The sequence below is a fragment of the Myxocyprinus asiaticus genome, chromosome 32, assembly GCF_019703515.2.
Source record: "Myxocyprinus asiaticus isolate MX2 ecotype Aquarium Trade chromosome 32, UBuf_Myxa_2, whole genome shotgun sequence".
NCBI lineage: Eukaryota > Metazoa > Chordata > Actinopteri > Cypriniformes > Catostomidae > Myxocyprinus > Myxocyprinus asiaticus.
Genome location: NC_059375.1, coordinates 28,961,998 through 28,983,613, shown reverse-complemented (window position 1 = coordinate 28,983,613; position 21,616 = coordinate 28,961,998). Strand labels below are relative to the sequence as shown.

General features: G+C 39.9%; 1 protein-coding gene across 2 annotated transcripts in view; it reads right to left on the bottom strand.

The window, feature by feature from the left end:
* gabrz (gamma-aminobutyric acid type A receptor subunit zeta) overlaps positions 1-17,761 on the bottom strand; it is a 46,775-nt gene extending 29,014 nt beyond the window's left edge. Inside the window, exons 1-2 of one of the 2 annotated variants that reach the window (XM_051667837.1) lie at positions 17,561-17,761; positions 5,507-5,581 (exon numbers count right to left, since the gene is read on the bottom strand). In XM_051667837.1, coding sequence (XP_051523797.1) covers positions 5,507-5,556 — 50 coding nt within the window. In that variant the 5' untranslated portion in view covers positions 5,557-5,581; positions 17,561-17,761. The remainder of the gene's footprint in view (positions 1-5,506; positions 5,582-17,560) is intronic. The other variant, XM_051667838.1, reaches the window with a different exon arrangement.
* Between the last annotated feature and the right edge of the window lie 3,855 nt (positions 17,762-21,616).

The window sequence follows — 21,616 nt, the reverse complement described above, 5'->3', positions numbered from 1 at the left end:
GAATTTCACACACCATTGCACTTGTGTATATGGCTGTGTGACAATAAATGTGATTTGATTTGATTTGATAATTTCTGAGTACTGTTTATACCCCCTTTTTCGATGCGTATTAACTGGCACCATCATCATTTACACCTGGTATTGTGCATCTCTTTTGTGTTTAGATTTTTGATTTTGTGTTTAGAGTTGAGGGTATCTGATTTCATGACTGCATACATCAATAATTACTACAGTGGGTTAATGTATGATAATAAAGCACAAACTGCATAATAACAAAAAGAAAACACAAAAAAGCAGTGCATCATTTCAACCAATTATGCATGCATTTAATAAAAGCCCAAACATCATGTTTAGAGCAGAATTGTCCATTATATTAGTGGAGTGACTGTGTTAACTGAGCTTCACAGATGTGCTTCACATCAGGGACTATGAAGTTCTGTGAACTTGTGCATGTGTGTATGCACTTTAACTGGCAAAGTTTTAAAACCTCATTTTAGCGCAGCAGTTGATTGACAGGTAGAAGTTTCACACTAGAACTCATTGGTTTCACCAGACTCAAACAAGGGGAGTCAAAGAAATCTATCATAAAAGTCTACTGTCATTTATGTGCTATTATAAGTGATGCTATGCCCCACAATGCTCCAGAAATTTTACAGAGAGTGATGAATAAAGACATTTTTTTGGGCAACCTCTGAACATGATGCCACAAAAACATCCCTAATAATTTAATCTCAGCACAAAACACCACTAAGACGTGCACATCCACTTCAAAAAGCTCAAGTGACCGTGATAGTAAATCACAAATAGGCAAATCATCAAAAGGTGGGTATTATCTCACTAACACGAATGAACAGCATAAAAAAACTAATCAAAATTACAGACTCCCAATATTTAGCAGTCAATGATATATAATACAAACCAATGCATCAACAACACAACACCTCAATGCAATGGCATACAATTCAATTAAATGATGAATGGTGTCTAATCCAACCAACAGCACATTAGAAAAAAAAATTTGCTTTTAAAACTTACCAATGATGTTCACTACGCAGGTCTGTAGTCAAGAGCAGTAACTTCCGATGCTCATGTCAACAGCTGACATAAATATTAAGGATGGGCGGATCGATCCTAAAGTATCGATACTTCCAATACTGATGTTGTATCAAAAATACTGACCATCACACAAAAATGTCGATTCTAAAAAAATTTTGTACTAGTGATATTATTATTTGGTTACCATGAACATCATATAATCATAATAATTATAAGCTTCAAAGTAAAATAAAAAGGATTAGGCTATATTAGCAAATACATTTTAACATGCATGCTGAAAGATACAAGCAGACAAGCGTCTGCACTGTCACAAGGCTCTTTCAGACAAGAGGGATCAGTGCCTTGTAGAGGTAATGATCAGAGAAACAGCTTCTGGAGTAAATTCACATTAACCGCATATCTAAAGGTGATATTTCTTATCATGAGTTTGTGTGTATTTGTTGTTAATAAATAATTTTTTTAATAGTTAACCATAGTTTTACTAAAGTAATATTGTAGTAATAATGTTTACTTGTTTGTTTTTGGGGGGCTGAAACCATGATTTTACTATAGTAATATTGTAGTAGTAACCATGGTTTATTGTGTGGTAACTATGGTTTAGCTAAATTCCATGGTTAAACTATAGTTACTGTAGTGAACCCATGGTTAATTTTTGTAAGGGTAAACAAAGCAGAAGTCTAATAATTTTCTGTTTAGGCTCACAAATGTAAAAAAAAAAAAAAGAATGACTTGAATTATGACTAAAAATAATATTTTGAATTACCCATTTTATCCCAGGAAATTGCACAAAAAAAAAAAAAAAATCAATTTAATAGAAGTATCGGTATTGGTATCGACGATATTGGATTTGAAATTATTGGTATCGGATCGAAAAGAAATCAAGTGGCATCGCCCATCCATAATAAATATGATCAAAGCTTTTGACTGGCTCAGGGGCAAAGGCAATCGAGCCCCTCAGGCCATTGTTGAACACACGTTGCTCATGCACATGACGTTCTCCAGATCTCTGTTGATTAACATTGAGGATGAAGGGCTAGCCCCACGCATAGAATTTATACTTTTTCATGTATAATTGACATAAAACACGTTTAAGTTGTGGAAAATATATTATTTCTTAAAATAAATGTATAATGATGCCATGAAATTTGCACAACAGCGCCACCTCTGGTGGGGCTTAGCCCCACTTGCCCCAATGTAGAGACGCGGCTGACCATCAGTACGATCTCCTCCTGCGATTTGGATCAACTGTGATTTCCCCAAGAGCATGTGTCAAATAAATTAATTCTTACTGTACTGTGGTTCATGCATTACATATGGTTATCAAAATAAAGCATTCAGATATGCCTCTCATGTAAAAAAACAGTTCACCAGGATGTTTAATATGTTCCTACATATCTATGCCATTCGACCTATAAACTAGAACTTCATAGGAGTGCTCCTTAAGAAGACTTTTAAAGGGGTCATATCATACCCAGACATTTCCCCCCTGAGATCCACTTCTAATGTTATTATTTTAAGTTTTTTGTTCCATAAACATTCATATTTCAGTTTTTAATGACCATTTTCCGCCCCCTCTCTGAAATCTAGAATTAAATGGTCTATTTTTTGCTGCTGCGCCTTTAAGATCAGTATGTTAAAGCCCCCTTCGCAAATGAAGTGAGAATTTTCCAATATAGTTATAACTTCCCCATCTCCCCCTCGTCTTTCCTACAATTAGGGCTTTTCACACTTGAAAGTATTAACCTTAATCATCGGCATATCGGTTATAAGCATGAAAACATGATATAAAAAACAGACGGTTTATTTATAAATAATTAGTAACACACTTTGTAAAAACTCTGTGAATTTAAATGCACAATCCAGAAATAATAATAGCCACAATATGAAGAAGGGCTGACACTCCTAGGAACATGTAATAGTAAATTTTTATTCTTTATCTTTCTCACGTTAATGCAGAAAAAATTCCATAAACGGACATGACCATTATGAAAGCAGTACTTACCTATAGGCTACATGATGAGGAAACCATCCAAAACACTTTGAAACCAGTAGAATTTGACTTCTGAGATGTTGGAATATATTGGAAATTATTTATTGTTAGAACAGTAAAAAAGCTTTTGTACCTCTTTATGCATTTTTATATGTATACATCGGATGACAAAATAAGCTAAGTGGCAAAATATCGTTATTGGTCTATATTATTTTGATAAAATCGGTATTTTATCGGCAAAATTTTTTAATATCGGTGCATATCTAGTTCTTTTGTTTCATATTTCACACTGTTCATACTTTAGGGTTAATAATTAATCCTGTCTATTCATGTTCCGAGGTTTCACACTGTACATTCGTAAACCCCGATTTAATGTGCTTATTTGTGGTGTCAATAACAATGACTGGATGAATACAGCTCGTGAAGGACATGCAACCTGTCAATGAAGCTGCTCTGTTGTGGAAATGTTGACATTTTTACAGCAGATTTGTACTGTACCCACAATTTTACAGTAGATTTTTCCTGAACTTGTACCATTGTGCGCTGGATACACAACCTGGCAAGTTTGGTGAAACTCCGCCTTTGACATTGACCCCGCCTCACTCCCCAGTTGGCCTTGTTTGGCCCAAGGGTAATCGGTGGGCCAAAGGCCATTGGCCCCGAGATAGCCCCGAGGTGGCATGATGAAGCCCCTGAAGTGACAGTGGAATGCAACTGGCCCTTGCACACACTAGCATGCCCTCATTTGGCCCAAACGCGGCTAGGAATTGGCAGGTTAGCAGGTCCCCATTAGCCTGCTGGTCTACACCCTATGATGGTAAAAAGCATGTTTCTCTATTGACAGCCTTTCAAAATTAGCCACGAATTCTGATGAAACAAACTTTTTTTAATTATTTCGTTACCTTATAGTACATCTTTTTCCAGTTATAGTTTTTCTGTGTTTTTGAAGGGTATTTAAAAGTGTGAAATGGACTTATATTTTCTCCTGTCCATTGCCACTGACAAATGATTGGTCATGTGATATCTGATTCTGGAAATGAGCACTCATGAGCAAAGATGGTAGGCTCTAGATCACCCATTTCCGTGGAGCCCTGCGCTAGCCGAGCTGATGATATTAAAATGAACGAGAATGCTAACAAATACCTTTCTTCAGGTATTTTGGAGGTCCTTGGTTTCAAAACATGTTGGACTTGGGAGACTGGATGTTACAGTATGTTTCATAGTACCTAAAGCTCTTTCATCTCAAAAGATCAAAGAAAATTGTTTTCCTCATAAATGACTCATGTAATAATAACCTAAACACTGTTGGCTCTGTATAAATCTCAAACCAGGTTATTCAAACACACCTCAGTAGTATTAGATTCAACAAGCAAAAACAGTACAAGGCCCTTTACAAGATTAATCTTTATCTTCATGTGCTATGCGTATTGCTCTTTTAGTGTGGTTTACTCAGTCATGTGATGGAAGCTGAAATCCTGGCCGAACTATGTGTATACCCATTAAAGTCTCCAGCTTTCCAGCAAGAGAGACTGGCAATTGGAGGGGGAAGGAGAACAGGAAGGGGTGGGGGAAAACAGATGGTGAGGTGGATTGGTGTTGGCACACCTCCTCGCATTCCCCTTTGATCTTATCCAGAGTATACGGGCCATGCACTGAACACACACATATACTGCACAGCCACCTCTGCTAAACCAACATGTCCTCATTTAGTCTTGACGAAGTCCTATATCTTCACATCAAAGGCACAAAGGTCATGATGAAACACCAAGATCACTGATGAGATTCACATCTCATTAAATAAAAAGTGCCTGAACTCTCATTGAACAGTGCTGAGGCATGGCAGTTTGACTAAATCAATGTGTCCTGTCTCCATACTGTCACCGGTAATCGCATTAGCATGGCATCTACTGTACTGTTGCATGGATAGATAAGCCCAAACAGACGGAGAGGAGAGGAAACATGATATGAGGGCTGTTATTTTCAGCTGTGCCCGTACATCGACTGCAATGGTCTCATTCACTTACCCAAAAACATTAGCTATAGATCCATCCTTCCTTTAGCTACACCTTCCATCAAACCCACATAATCTGTGTGAATGGATACTTAAGACATATAGTCTTTTATTTGCTGCCAAAAGAGCAAAACCTACAGTAAATGATACTCGGCTTGTCATCCTGGCAAAGACGTCATTCTGAAAGCTTATCGCCCAGAACAACTTGTAGACAAAAATGGGGTTTCCGCCGTGTCTTTCCTGCTAGCATTAAGAAATATTGTGCTTATCGCATTTAAAAAGTCGCATAGTAAATGCACATCCTGCACTCTACATGAAGTGTTTGAGATGAAAATACATCAGGGGAAAAAACATAAAAGATCAAAACAGTGTAGAATGCAACAGTCATGGTCAACTAGTCATATGACAATGATAGGTGTAGGATTCTGAAGCAACCAGGAGTTTCTTACCTGCTGATGAAAAGGATGAGTAAAGAGCCCACAAAGCTACACAAATGCATGGTTGCTGGAGTGTCAGGCGTCTGACTGAGACATGAGAGAAAACAAGGAGAGAGAGATTATGAAGAGATTTATATGCAGAGATTAAGTATTGCTGGCAAATTTTACAGTTAGCACAAGCACTGAACATTTTAGTTTGATGAGCCAGTTGTTCTCTGTAAAATTAGGGCAGGTTTTCTCAATCCTCCTTAAGTTGTTTCTAAGGGACAGCTTAGTGGCAAACATATCAGCTTAACTCATGTGATGACTGAAGCTATATAGTATTTAGGTGATTCTCCTATTGAGTTTCATTTTAAATTCAGAATTCATATAAAAAGGCTTTAAACATCTAGCGATAGTTCATCACCAAAGCATACTTTAAGAAAAAGATAAGTCCTTAAAGGAATATTCCGGGTTCAATACAAATTAAGCTCAATCGATGGCATTTGTGGCATAATGTTTATTACCACAATATTTTATTTTGACTCTTTTTATTTAAAAAAGAAAAAATCGAGGTTACTGTGAAGCACTTACAATAGATGTGAATGGGGCAAATTTTTGGAGGGTTTAAAGGCAGAAATGTGAAACTTAAAATTTTATAAAAGCACTTGCAAGAATTTGACCAAACTTGTGCATTATTTGAGCTGTAAAGTTGTTTAAATGGTCATTTTTGTGGGATTACTGGTTTTCCGGCATTACGTCATCATGGCAACAAAGTTGTAAAACTGGATATAACTTTACACAGAAAACGTTGGTAACAAGAATATTGTTTACATCTTGTGGCTATACTTTAAAAACAGTGAGTATTTTAACGTTTACAGATTGGCTCCATTCACTTCCATTGTAAGTGCCTCACTGGAACCCAGATATGTGCTTTTTATCCTAAAGAAAAGGAGGGTAAAGTCATTATTGCTAACCAATCATAAACTTAGCACTTCCCTTATTTTAAACCAATTTTATTTGACAGAGGCTATTTGCACTAAGTGTTCACAGCGACAAAAAGCATCTTCTTTGCAATAAGTGCAATACATTTTTTTAAATGCACCCTAGCACAAATAGTGGCAGATACTAATTACACCCCTAATTAAATATTAACATATAATATAAGGGCATCACTGCAGCATGTTTATTGTGTTTATTTAGAGTCCCACAGACACCCTACCCCTAAACCTATCACTAACCTTCCCTACAAAAAAGTAACCATGGTTCCCTGTCTGTCACTCACTCGACGTTGTGTCGATGTAGTGACACTAGGGGTTCGATGTTGAGAGCCCCAATCACCTTTGCTTAAAATTGAAAAGGCCAATGAGAATTGGCGAGTGTAATTTGCATGCCACTCTCCGCCCCGGACACACGTGAACCACTCATTCAGATTTTTTCTTTGGAGCCAAATGCAGGTATTGTGTTCGTCCTATCAGCTACGCTTGCGCTGCTGGATTTACGGTGCATATCTGCGGTCACCTTAACACGGTCGAGTGTTGTGCTTCCTCTGGGTGCGTTGGCAGCCGAGTCTACAAGCGCTAAAAGAGTATATATCTAAAAGAGTATATTTTCTACTAAAAGAGCTCGGGCAAAAGATTGGCGTCTTTTTAAAGATGGCCTTTCGACTTTGTGCTACTGGATGTGGCCGTTATCTCTCCCCTCCAGATAGCCATGAAATCTGTCTCGAGTGCTTGGGGCTCCAGCACGATGAGGCAGCTTTCATGGAGCGGTTATGTTCTCATTGCGAGAACATGCCCATGAGAACGTTGCGGTCACAGCTCACTTCCTGCTTCATGAAGCAAGGAGCCACCGCGGCTGCTTCCCAACCCACTCCATCCTGGGTTGAAACTCAGGCGGCCGGGTCGGCGAGCACCACAGGCGATCCGTATTTCCAACCGGCTCAGCCCCCCCGGACCTCCCATCCCCCAGCACACTTGTTCTACCCAGAAGAGCTGTCGAGCCATGCAGGCGGTCTGCCTCAGGGTGGATTTAATGTCTCGCTTGCAGCTCGTGACAAGGATGAGTTATCGGTCGCAGCATCGGAGGGTGGGCTTCTGCTGTCGGAAGCGGACGAATATTCTGAGCTCCCGCTCATGGGCGGTAGAGCTCAGGATTAGGCGGACGCTGAGATGGCAGCCGTGCTTGCCCGGGCGGCTGCGAACATTGGGCTAAATTGTAACCCTCTGCCTTGCCCTGAGCGTTCAGGGCTGGATGATTGGTTTCTGGGTTCGGAGCACGACTCATGGCCGCACCCCGCCCTGGTGCCTTTCTTCCCAGAAGTGCACGAGGAGCTAACGAATTTGTGGAAGACACCTTTTTCTGCCCGTACATGTTTCGCAGGTTCGTCCATCCTAACTATTCTAGACAGCGGTGCGGCTAAGGGATACGTCGAGCTTCCCCAGGTAGAGCGCGCTGTAGTGGTGCATTTATGCCCGCAGGGCGCAGCCACCTGGAGGGACCGACCAAGGCTCCCTTCCAAGGCCTGTAAGTTCTCTTCCTCGTTGGTGACGAAGGCTTACGAGGCCGCGGGTCAGGCCACCTCCGCCCTGCACGCCATGGCCATCCTGCAGGTCCACCAGGCCTGCTCTGCTTTGCTGCGAACCACCCTCCCCGGGCGTAGTAAATCCAGTCGTCCCCTTGGTGCTGCTGGCACAGAGCCTGGAGGCCTGGTTAGCGTTCTCCAGCCCCTCGCGGTGGCTCATCAGGATGATTCATCTCAGCTACATGATCCAGTTTGCCAGACATCCAACCAGATTCAGTGGCGTCCTCTCCACTTCAGTGCAGGGCGAGGATGCCTCCGTCCTCTGCGCGGAGTTTCCCACCCCTCAGGCGAAGGCAGCATTAGGACCCGTCCCCGTAGCCGAGCCCTTGTATTATCGTGCCCGAGAGAGGGGGAGAGTTGCGTCCAATCTTGGACCTGCGTGCCTTGAACAAGGCCTTACACCTCCTATTTTGGAGTCAGCAGACATTGAACTCTCTGCGAGCCACTCACCTTATAGGCGTCCTCAACCGTGCAGCGAACGTTCTCTCATGGCAGTTAATGCTCTGCGGGGAGTGGAGACTACACCCCCACGTAGTCCAGCTGATTTGGGAGAGATTCGGGGAGGCGCAGGTATGTTCGCCTACCGAGAGTCCTCTCACTGCCGCCTTTTGGAACTCCCTGTTCCCTGAGGCTTCCCTCGGCACGGATGCATTGGCACACAGCTGGCCTCGGGGGCTACGCAAGTATGCTTTTCCTCTAGTGAGCCTCATTGCACAGACTCTGTGCAAAGTCAGGGAGGATGGGCAGCAAGTCCTGTTCCTTGCGCCGTACTGGTCCAACTGGACTTGGCTCTCAGATCTGATGCTCCTGGCAGTAGCCCCTCCCTGGCTCATTCCCCTGAGGCAGGACCTTCTCACTCAGGGGTAGGGCACGCTTCAGCACCCCAAGCCAGACCTCTGGTACCTCCATGTCTGGCTCCTGGACAGGTCGCGGAAGACCTAGCAGATCTATAGCAGGGAAATATGATTACTCAGGCCAGAGCCCCTCCACGAGGCAACTGTATGCCTTGAAGTGGCATCTCTTCACGAACTGGTGTTCTTCCCATGGGGAAGACCCACAGAGGTGCACGGTCAGGTTTGTGCTGTCTTTCCTACAGGAAGGGCTGGAGAGACAGCTGTCTCCCCCTACCCTGAAGGTGTACGTGGCTGCTATAGCAGCGTATCACGATACACTGGATGGAAGACCCTCATGACAGCGCGACCTGGTCACCAGGTTCCTCGAAGGTGCGAGGAGGTTGAATCCTCCTAGACCGCACCTGATTCCCTCTTGGGATCTCTCTGTGGTACTACCTGTCCTACAGAGAGCCCCTTTGAGCCCCTGGAGCAGTTCAAGCTCAGCACTTTGTCACTGAAGATGGCCTTCCTGGTGGCACTCACTTCCATCAAGACATAGATAATAATAAAAAATAAAAAATAAAAAATAATTATACACATACGTACAGACACACACACACATAAATACATACATACACATGGGTAGTGCAAATCTAATACAATCTGTTATGTACAGTGTAAATACAAATCATAGTAACCAAAAAATTAAACACGGTTACTATATTAACACCATATTACTGTAGTAACACCATGGTTAATTGCATAAAAACAATGGCTTCTGCCAAAAAACAAGGTTTGTACAATCTGTCAAAGATAATGTTTAATGTTTGAATCCAGTTCACTCTCTGAACAGATTTACTGACGATGACATAAAACTCGACACACACTGTACATATTCCAAAGGAATTATGTAAAACCAATTTAGCTATGTGAACTACACAAAGATGACTTATACAACAGTAAGTAGTATTTAGGTTTTAAAATTATTCTCATTCTTGAATAATATCCATTTGGCTCTGAGCTTTCAGCCTTGTAAATAACAGCTTTTATCTGGCCCTATATTTCAAAGCTCATGTTTATCTTTTTAATTTCTATTTTGAGCTTTGATGGTAAAAATAGTCAATTCGAAATATGATTATTTGCTCAGTCTTCCAGCACTATTGCAATCTGTGTGCAGCTGTTAATATGAGTTTGAGACAACAGAACTCTGGCCTGCAGCGAACATTTATACATATAAATTATGCAATCCAAAGTGCATTTGAACAGCAGTGAAACACTTTCTTATGATGTGTTGCATTCATACGAGCAGAGTAGGGTAGAGTTATCTAATGGAATATGTTACAAATTACATTTTACAGCAAGTATTCTGTAATCTGTAGTGGAATACATTTAAAAAGTAACCCTCCCAACCCTGTCACTCACACACACACACACACACACACTGTTGGTGCAGCTATCATTATGAGGACTCTCCATAGACATAATGATTTTTATACTGTAACTGTACTGTAACCCTACCCCTAAACCTAACCCTCACAAAAAAACTTTCTGCATTTTTACATTTTCAATAAAACATCGTTTAGTATGTTTTTTAAGCGATTTGAATTATGGGGACACTAGAAATGTCCACATAAACCACATTTATAGCATAATACCCTTGTAATTACCAGTTTGTAACCTAAAAAAGGTCCTCTTAAACCATTTAAACCTGCCCACACACACAATATACACAATATGCAGAAACAGACAAAAATACTTATGTACAGCTTGCATGGTTAGTGCTACAAAGCATTTAAAGCAGTCATGGCCTGGATAATTGCATCTTCACATTGACTTCAATGTCTCATTTCTGGAGTTGAGGACAATAAGATTGGTATAGATCCATTCAGGTTAGGGTTAGGCAAGTTGATAATAACAGCATTAATGGCAAACCAAATAAGCACAACACTGTCAAATTGTTCACATGGAAAAATCTGCTCTTGGCCCAGATTAATATGATAAATTTAACACGCAAACACAACACACACACACACACACACACACACACACACACATACACACACACAAACCACTGCAAAAAAAAAAAAAAAAACATTGAGAGGTTCCATGTAGAACTCTTTCATTTTGCCTGTCAGTGCTGTCAAAGCCACAGTGCTCCAAATTCAATAACTGCCTCATCTCCAAGATCAGAACATTTCATTTGTTTATTTTATTATTTATTTTTATTATGCTCCTAGCACTTTTCTCCACATAAACTCTATTCTTGATGGATTTTGATGGAGACAGGTAACAGAATTAGTACATTAAAGTTGATGTGTGCAATTTGTTCAGTGTTAAAGTACTTTCTCCTATCCCAGCTTAGTATGAAGATACAACTATAAGTAAGCCTAGGGATGTGCCCTAAGCCGAATAGCTTATTCGGAAAGGCACAAATAATGACTTCAAAATGAATAGCGGATTCATCTGAATAATATAAAACAAAATTGTATGACTGATTATTCAAGAAGCACAAGGATAAAGCAACATTTTAAGTAAACATATCCAAAATTACAACTAATTTATGAATCTGTGCAACCAATATTTCTAAAGTGTAAACATTATGAATGAAAATGCGCACGGTGTGATTTCAGATCGGATGGGCACAGTTTCAACTTTGTTTGCGGTCTCTGTTCATTGTGCACATCTGGAGCTTGTCAAGTGTAATATTAAATAAGAAACGACATAATGTACACTTTCCACTTCATGAAATGTCAATGTTAATGTATCACACGATTCACACATGATTCTCATGTATTTATTTTTAGCCTAAACCTGAGCACAATGTTAAATTCTTGACTTAACTGCTCAATAGATTAGTCTATTCATCTATTAGGAATATTCCTCCTTATATAAAATGAAGACTGAAACATACTCCGTCTTTTTTTCTTATTCTTTAAAACTGTGCTAAATTTGGGAATGTTAAGTGTTCTTGAACTCTGGAAAGGCGGTATATAAATTTATTGTTATTGTTATTGTTATTGTTATTATTATTATTATTATTATTATTATTATTTAACTAAATAATGGTGTCCTATAATAAAATTCCTGATAGACTTATAGGACTTTCACCTGTTTATAGCTATATTGATTTATTATATTTCTTTTAATATTTGAATTTGTATTCACTGCAAAATGTGTGGTTGACAGTTAATATTTTGCTTGACAACTCATGCAGATATTAATATCAGAAATACCAGGAGAAACCACAGTTAACAACATATTCCACAGCTTCATCTGGTGAGAAAAAAAAGAATAAAATAATATATATTTTTTTAAAATAATAATTGTATAATAATTGTATAATAATAGTAGTAGTAGTAATAATAATAATAATAATAATAATAATTATTATTATTATTATTATTATTATTATTATTATTATTATTAGACTATTATTATGAAAAGGCATATACAAGGCATATTTTATTAATAGAAACTATAATGTAAGAATAATACTTAAAAATGGGCATTTCATTTAGTTTTGACATACTTCCGGTTTAAGCCCCACCCACACCAGGTTCTATCCGAATACAGAGACAAATACAGATAATTTTGTCATATGAACAGATACAGATACAAATTCAGATAATGGCTTCGCTGCACATCCCTAAGTAAGCTATAGATTGATTTCCCCAAAATGTGTAAACACTGTGGCCCTGTGGTACTATCAAAACATCGCTCAGTTTGTCTCTGCATCCTGAGCAACCAATTCCATACGGTGACACTTATAGAATATCATAATGTTTATATTCTTCCATTTAAAAAATAAATAAATAAATAAATAAACAGCATTTAAGTTCATCCTAGCCATTCGGACCATCCCGGGAAGTGTTCCACTTTTCTGTGTTTATCCCAAATCAAACTGAGACTAAGACTTGCACCCCTACTTCACTTGTGGCTTGCAATCATATGGTTGACAACACTTCGTTATTGTGTATATGGTTCCAAAGACGAATACTTTCAGTATCCAAATAAAATATTTTAAGTCATCAGAGGTTGACACAATTCTTGATGCTTATCTTCAGGCTTATTTGTGCCTGCATATATTGCTCAAACATGGAACATGCAATTGAAAAAGGTTTTGTGACTCATTGGCTGCTGGGAAGATCATCTTAAAACTGTGATGTCACTACATTGTTCGGCAACCTTCCCTTGACTCACTAGCTCTCCCTGTTCTAAACGTGAAGCTGAACTCAGAAGCAGAACTCCTCTCCGCTAACCTTCATCCAAGTCCTTCTAAAGCTCCTTAATCTCCCAGAGACTTCCTGTGCTCACTCTTCATCAACCTTCCTGTGATCTCAAACTCTGTTGTCTACAAGCTAAATTTGCCTCCTAACTAAACTGACTCTGATCTGTGTGTTCAGTAAAACTCCAGCATCTGGATTAACCAGCCATCTGTGTCTGTGTGCTACATTACAGAAGACTTGACCAGTGAAATATGAACCCAGCGGGAGCCGATCAGAACGCCATAGAAACCATAGTACCATCGGTCTATTAGTGAATCAACTGAGACAAACATTACTCACCCCTGCAGCCAGCAATGCCCCGGTATTGTCACAACACGAGCCAAGCGAGACAATCTGAGGTGGGCAACCACCATATGGAATCAAGATGGCGCTGTGATTCAAACCTACAGTTCTTTTGTGGCAAGGAGGTGTTCAGACTCCCAGTTGGGGTCTCTCAGGTCCATGAACAGCTTTATCGACTCCGTCAAGGCAGGCGACAAGTGTCAGATTATGCCCTCCAATTTCGAACCCTGGCTGCTGCAAGTGGATGGAACGAACCAGCTCTCCTCACCATCTATCGTCAGGGACTGGAACCAGCTCTCCGGCTTCAGCTCTCTGCTTATGATGACAGTTTGGGACTGGAACATTTTATCCAGCTGTCCATACGTGTGGCCAATTGAATGAAGTCCTTTTTGGTTGAGCGTACCAGCAAGACCCAGTCTCCACTCAGTTCAGTACCTTCCAGCCGTCACCCTGGGCCATCAGAGGAGCCCATGCAAGTAGACTCCTCTCACCATTCACTCCCATCTACTGCGGCGTGGCTGAACATCACATAGCCCAGTGCCCAATTCTTCCTCCAAGACTCGCAGTGAGTTCAGCTACCACCACACCTGCCATCTATTCGCCCTTGTGCACCACAGTGACTGTCTCATCTGCAACTTACTCCTTCACAGGATCCGCCCTCCTCGACTCTGATGCTGTGGCCAACGTCATCTCACGGACACTCTGCAAACGGCTCAACCTCCATCTGACCACGTGCCCCAACACCTACCAAGTCCACTCCATAAATGGCCAACCATTGGGCAAGGGATTTGTCACTCACCAGACAGCTCTAATATACCTGCAAGTGGGTGCGACCCACCTAGAATCCATCTCCTTCCTGGTATTGGATGGCGTGACTTCTGACATCATCCTCAGTCGTCCCTGGCTGGTTCATAATTCCCCTATGTTGTCGTGGACATCAGGCGAGGTACTGTCCTGGAGTCCTAACTGCTTTCAGGAATGTCTAGTCCTCCCTCTCAGACTGCCAAGAAATACGGTCCCCACCAGGGGCCCTACTCCAGCCCAGGTCTTGGCAACCTCCATGGAGAGTCCCCTGTTTAACCATCAGATTGACATTCCCCTGGCCTACTCAGAGTACCAGGATGTCTTCAGCCCTCAGCTTGCAACACAACTTCTTCCTCACAGACCTTGGGATTGCGCCATCAATCTGCTTCCTGGTGCCCCTCTGCTCAGAGGAAGAATTTACCCGCTGTCACTACCCGAACAGAAGGCCATGAAGGAGTACGTCGAGGAAGCCCTGTCCCAAGGATACGTTCGTCCATCCACTTCCCCTGCCAGCTTCTTCGTGGCCAAGAAGGATGGGGGCCTAAGACCCTGCATAGACTACTGGGCCCTCAACAGTGTCACCGTCAAGTACCGCTATCCCCTTCCCTTGGTTCCTGCCGCCCTGGAATTGCTTAGGGGAGCAACGGTGTTCACCAAACTGGACCTGCGCAGTGCTTATAACTTAATCCAGATACGGAAGGGGGATGAGTGGAAGACCGCCTTCGTCACGCCCACAGGGCACTATGAATATCGGGTGATGCCATATAGCCTGGCCAACCAGACCCTCTCACTCCGTTTTCCAAAGTTTCATGAACAAGATATTCAGAGAATTTCTCCAACGCTTCATTATCGTATGCATAGACGACATCCTCATCTTCTCCCAAAGTCTCCCAGAACACATCCGTTATGTCACGCAGGTCCTGAAAAGGCTACGCGAACACCGTCTGTTCCTCAAATCTGAGAAGTGCACCTTCCATAAGCCCTCAGTACAATTCCTGGGATACAACATCAGCCCAGAAGGAGTGGAGATGTACCAAGGGAAGGTACATGCAGTCCAGTCTTAGCCACCCCCGATTACACAATTAAGGAACTCCAACATTTCCTTGGATTCGCTAACTTCTACTGCCGATTGATCCAGAATTGTAGCACCCTCACTGCACTGCTCACTTCGCTCCAAACCAAAACTCCTGTCCTGGTCTCCGCTTGCGTCTGCAGCCTTCCAGCAGTTCAAAGATACCTTCACTTCTGCACCAATCCTTGTACACCCCAATCCTGACCTTCCTTTTGTGGTCGAAGTAAACACCTCCACCACTGGTGTCGGAGCGATACTCTCCCAGCGGCAGGGGAATCCTTGCAAATTACACCCCTATGCCTTCCTTTCCCATAAGTTATCCCCGGCGGATTCCGTTTCTACTACTCCTGAAACCATTTTGCCATCTTCCCTGATCATCAGTCCTTTCCACTGGGCCCTGGACGACCAAATCGCGGAAGCTACCATCACTGAACCTGCTCCGCCAGGGTGCCCAGAGAGGCGCACTTACGTTCCCACTCCACTCCGTCAACAACTCATGTAAGCAGTCCACTCCTCCTTGGGAACAGGGCATCCAGGAATTCACCATACCCTCTCGCTCCTCAAGGATCATTATTGGTGGCCCCGTATGTCCCATGAGGTTCTACGGTTCATCCAATCCTGCCCAGATTGCGCCATCTCTAAATCCCCCCGTCACCTTCCTTCAGGCAAACTGGTTCCACTACCCATTCCACATCGACCCTGGTCCTATGAAGGCCCTTCCCACGGCTCTAGAGACCGCAGAAGCCCTGTTCCACCACATCTTCCGGAACTTCGGTCTGCCAGAGGACATTGTTTCAGATCATGGTCCCCAATTCACCTCGAGGGTATGGAAGGCCTTCTTCTCCCTCCTAGGTGTGTCAGTGAGCCTCTCCTCCGGTTATCAACCCCAGACCAATGGACAGACTGAACGCAAGATTCAGGAGATAGGATGATTCCTCTGAACCTACTGCCACCACAATCAACACAGTTGGAACCGGTACCTCCCCTGGGCCGAGTACGCCCAAAAACCTACTACCGGCCTAACTCCCTTCCAATGTGTGCTCGGTTTCCAGCCTCCCCTATTCCCTTTGTCAGGGGAACCTTCAGACTTACCTTCCATCAACCATTGGTTCATGGAGAGAGAGAGGGTCTGGGACGCTGCACACGTACACCACATACATTTACTAGAAAAGATCTTGAAGCTCTCGCAGTCCTAAACTTAGTAGCTCGCCGATGTGAAGAAAGGATTTCAAATTCTGAGTGATGGATGTGAGAGAAATCATTTAGTATAGTCAGTGCCTTCAGAGCCCAATAATACAAGGGATATAATAGGTGTGGGTGAGAAACAGATCAATGTTTAAGTCCTTTTTTTATTCTAAATCTCCACTTTCACTTTCACATTCTGAAAGTAAACGTGAGATTAACAGAAATAAAAGATTTAAATATTGATCTGTTTCTCACCCAAAGTGATTGCATCGCTTCAGAAGACATTTATTAATCCACTAGAGTTGTATGGATTACTTTTATGCTGCCTTTATGTGATTTTTGGAGCACCATTCTGAGCACTATTCATTTGCATTGAAAGGACCTACAGAGCTGAGATATTCTTCTAAAAATCTTTGTTTGTGTTCAGCAGAAGAAAGAAAGTCATACACATCTGGGATGGCATGAGGGTGAGTAAATGATAAGAGAATTTAAATTTTTGGTTGAACTATCCCTTTAAGGAGCTATTTCTATTTCATTTTTTTCTCAGTGTAGTCAGTGCTGTCAATAAGACACTTGAGGACTTCAAAATACTTTCAGTTCAAGCGGCCTTGAAACAGAACTTGAAAGAATTCCTCTGTGCCTTTAAAGTCGGCGACCGTGAAACTATTTACATTATACATTCAAACGACCTGTGTAGGCTGTATTCAGATTATAAATTATAAAACGCAATTTATACAGTAAGTGTCACAAAGGGTCCCCAAACGTGAAAAAAAAAGAATGCAGTGTTTAGCATAATTCTAAAAAAAAAACAACACAATTTTCAACCTCAAGGGATTTACGCAGCAAACAACTATCAATTGACTTGATTTTTGCAGAGTTGATAATAGCAAATAACGATAATAATTGAAACTACAACACGTTAATACGTGATGCATTTTGCATCTATGATATCCCATGTTATTATTCAGAAACGTCCATCATACAGGTTACAAATTGTCATGCATGAATGCATATAGATTACATCATAAACGTTATACTTACATTTAAATCCGGTGAATCGTTTGCATTTCCAAACTGAACCCAAACGCGAATAATAACGAATCACTCATCTACATATGCTGAATAGTTTGTAATTCCGAGCCATTTAGTTGTATGGAAAGAACAATCGGACTTTCCCTGGTTTCTTAGGCGCTGGAATCCGTCAGCCTGTCAGTGATACGCAACTACTTCACAGCAGTCGAACTACTGTTGCATCTCTGACATGTTCAGCACTGTGTGCGCTGCGCATGGGTTAAGAACCTATCAGTGATATCAGACTGATGATTCAAAGGTGATTGGTGTAGAGAGACAACAAAACATCTCGGATATATGGAAAATGTACATTGAATGACAGTGGCATTTAATTATCGCCCACACATACAACTTCTAATCTCCATGGGCTATTTATGCCACATGTAAGCAAAGCCATTGGCATTATCTGTCTGTCATTTTTTCTTTATGTCATGTCACTTGGACCATGAGATTATTTCCTCGAAGGCATTAAATTGTATTTAACATACTCGCCCCCTTACATTCATGCAAATAAGAAATGTCTGACATTGCATCATGCATAGATTAGACTGGAAAGACTATAAGGGAATAGTGCTGTATAGAGAGCAGAAATGCATCCTTTTTTTGCTGGCGAGTTGTATAATTTCAGGGAAGCTCCAGCTCTAAGGCGCCCACAGAACTGGCAGGACTTTGTAATAAGCATACTTACAGATAGGGCTCTCCAGCATCTACCTGCCAAGAGGCAAATAGATCCGATTGTAAGTGTTTTTCTTTTAAAACTGATGGATGACTTCAAAAAACAAATCACAGCATATTTCAGAGCTGAAACTTTGTGCAGCTCATTGTATGGTTGGCTGTGGGCTATCAAGGTTTGGAGAAGATAAGCTAATCAGCAAAAAAAAAAAAAATCCTAGAACTAATTTGTGAAGATCAAATATGTATGCAAACACTTCCAGGGTTGGGGAGTAACGTAATACAAGTAACGGGAATACGTATTTAAAATACAAAATATAAGTAACTGTATTACACTACAGCTACAATTTAAATCATTGGTATTTAGAATACAGTTACATTCAAAAAGCATTCTGATTACTGAAGAGATTACTTTGCATTTTATTGTCATTTGTTTCATTTAATATTTAGTCCTTTCAGTTGGAAAACATTTATACATATTAATGATACGATCCAAAGTGCATTTGAACAGCGGTGAAACACTTTCTTATGATGTGTTACATTCATACGAGCAGACAGATAAGTAAGTTTAAAGTAAGTTTGGAGCAGAAGAAATAGCGTTAAGCTGACAATTTACACAAGGTTTATTTCTAAGCTAAAATGTTATTTCTAGCCATTTTAAATGCACGTTACCAGGCACGATCATATTTTCTTTATCAAGAAAATTCACGGTAGACCTTTGATATTAGGGCATAAATCGTATACTTGATAATAATTTTTGTATTGTTTTCCTGTAAAAAATATCTAAAAATCCTTAAAACAAGATCAGTTTGATTTATCTTGTTTTAGAAACAACACTGCATGAGATATTTAGAGAATGTATTTTTAACGTGTATTTTGTCTTACTGTACTGGCAGAGTTTTAATTGTCAAAACAAGTGAAAAAATCTACCAGTGCTGAAGAAGTAATCCAAAGTATTTAGAATACATTACTAACCTTGAGTAATCTAACGAAATATGTTACAAATTACATTTTACAGCATGTATTCTGTAATCTGTAGTGGAATACATTTCAAAAGTAACCCTCCCAACCCTGAACACTTCACATTAAATGAACATACTACAATGTGTGTACACATGCACTCAGATGTGCTGCATCTATCTTCATCAAACACCTGCAAGTCTGTTTTGGCCAAATCAACATCTGCATGGTGCCTGTCAGAGCATTACCCAAGATACATTCAAATAGGATCCTCCCACCATGCTGCAGAATAAAAATTGTTTCAGGGTTGCATGCCAAACACCATGCTTTTCCTGTACAAAAAGTTCTCGGCTTGCCCATGCGAATAGATACATTGAAGTCTTCCCGCAACTCTCCCACTCAAGGCATTTAAATACGCCCTTTAGTGTATCGCTTCAACCTTCATAAGAATGAAGCTGAGAATTCTGAAACCCTCAGGGATTCAATTCATTATTCAATATAAGGCTTGTCTTGAGAGACTATATTAAGATAGACAAGACAGTAATTATGGAAATGTACTGGGTGGCAAGTTCTGAGAGCAATCCAATGACTTAACTCCCATAAACATTACTGCTGAGGCTGATTGCTTTGACACTTTGATATTTTTATAATAAAAATGATTTAGGTTCTCATGCCCATGACACAAAACAGAATTCACAATTTTATCTATGAAAGATTTTATGCAAAGATACAATAATAATAGTAAATAATAATAATAATAATTGGTTCACACATTGAAAACAAAAAATATTTCTCTCACTAGTGTTACTGAACTGCAGTGAAATTTAAAATGCCCATAACAGAAAAAGAATGTTAATATGATATATAATAAAAAAGGTAACTAGTTAGTGTATACAGTAAAAATTATAATATATTTAACAAGACAATAGTTTTACACGTAGTATGTTTTTTAGATGTAAAAAGTATGATTTTACCATATAATTAACTGTAAAAAATGATATAATGTTTAACAAGAGAAAACGTACTTTTACGGTAAACTAATGTTAAAATTACAGTGAAAAACAATCTGTGTACACTGCATTGCAACCCTCTACAGATACATGATTGGAGATCATTTTAATCACATTTTAGCTTTTTAAAAAGGTACAAATTCTTCATTCTTGCAATAATATGATGTCATGAAATTGAATATGGTATCATGATGATGCCAAACATTTCTGGCAACCACAGCTGCAGGTATTTTACCGTAAATGTAAACATTTTCTTTTATTTTTATTTTTAATTTTTTTATTTAAATTTTTAATGTATGTATGAAATATGTATGAAATGTCTGTGTATGGAAAATGGAGACTGGACAGCAAATCCCATACAAGGAAGGCATGTTTGTTCAATTCAATAACAACAGTCCAACAGCCTCCCAAAAATATGCATCCATAAATAAAACAAAATGAAAATATAACTCTGTATTGTGGGATAGTCAGACTGCCAAGTGGATGCTTTCTGCTAGCTCCAAACTCATAAAAGACATGTACATTAAATGTTTTATTCAAATGCCTCTCCCCAATGCTGCCTGGTGTCAAACTATGCACTTCTTTTTGAGTTTTAATTGCCTGGAAGTAGTCCACCGGACAGTTCCTCATTTTGTTCGGTAAAACTTAAATTCTGTGAAGCCATGCCTTCTGTTAAGTTGAACCTGGGCCTGATTATAGCTAATTATAGCAAGAATTAATTTTACATGTCATACAAGAATATATATAGTATAATTATACATGCATATACTGTATGTTTTTACTGTTATTTAAGTGATTGCACTTGAATTGCATTATGGCTTGAATAATGTAGTTGAAAAGAAAGTAGGAGGGTCTGAAGTGTTTTAAATAGCCTAGAAATAAAGTGATAATTTTTTGGGCTTGTGCAAGAGCTGATATTAAAACAATTGGTAACATTTTCTTGTGAAAACTATATATATATATATATATATATATATATATATATATATATATATATATATATGATTATTATTAGTAGTAGTAGTAGTAGTATTGTTTTTTAGATGTAAAAAGTATGATTTTACCATATAATTAACAGTTATATTTAACTGGGCGTTCCCAAAATCCCTTCGTGACTCATCACATTAGATAAAATTTTATGGGAATAGTTATGTATCTTCTTATTTTTAATAGTAGTTATGTACATTGGAGTGCTCTGTCATATATATTTTATGTAGGTTAGTTAATGTTTACTAAGGTGTAGTTATTATGGTGATTGGCAATACATTTTAAAGCTAAAACAAAGCAGACTTTTATAGTTCCAGAAGGTTAGTATATCAAGTTTATATCATTTAATAATATAAACGGTAGTGAACTGTAAAATATACAGGCATCAAAATTACAT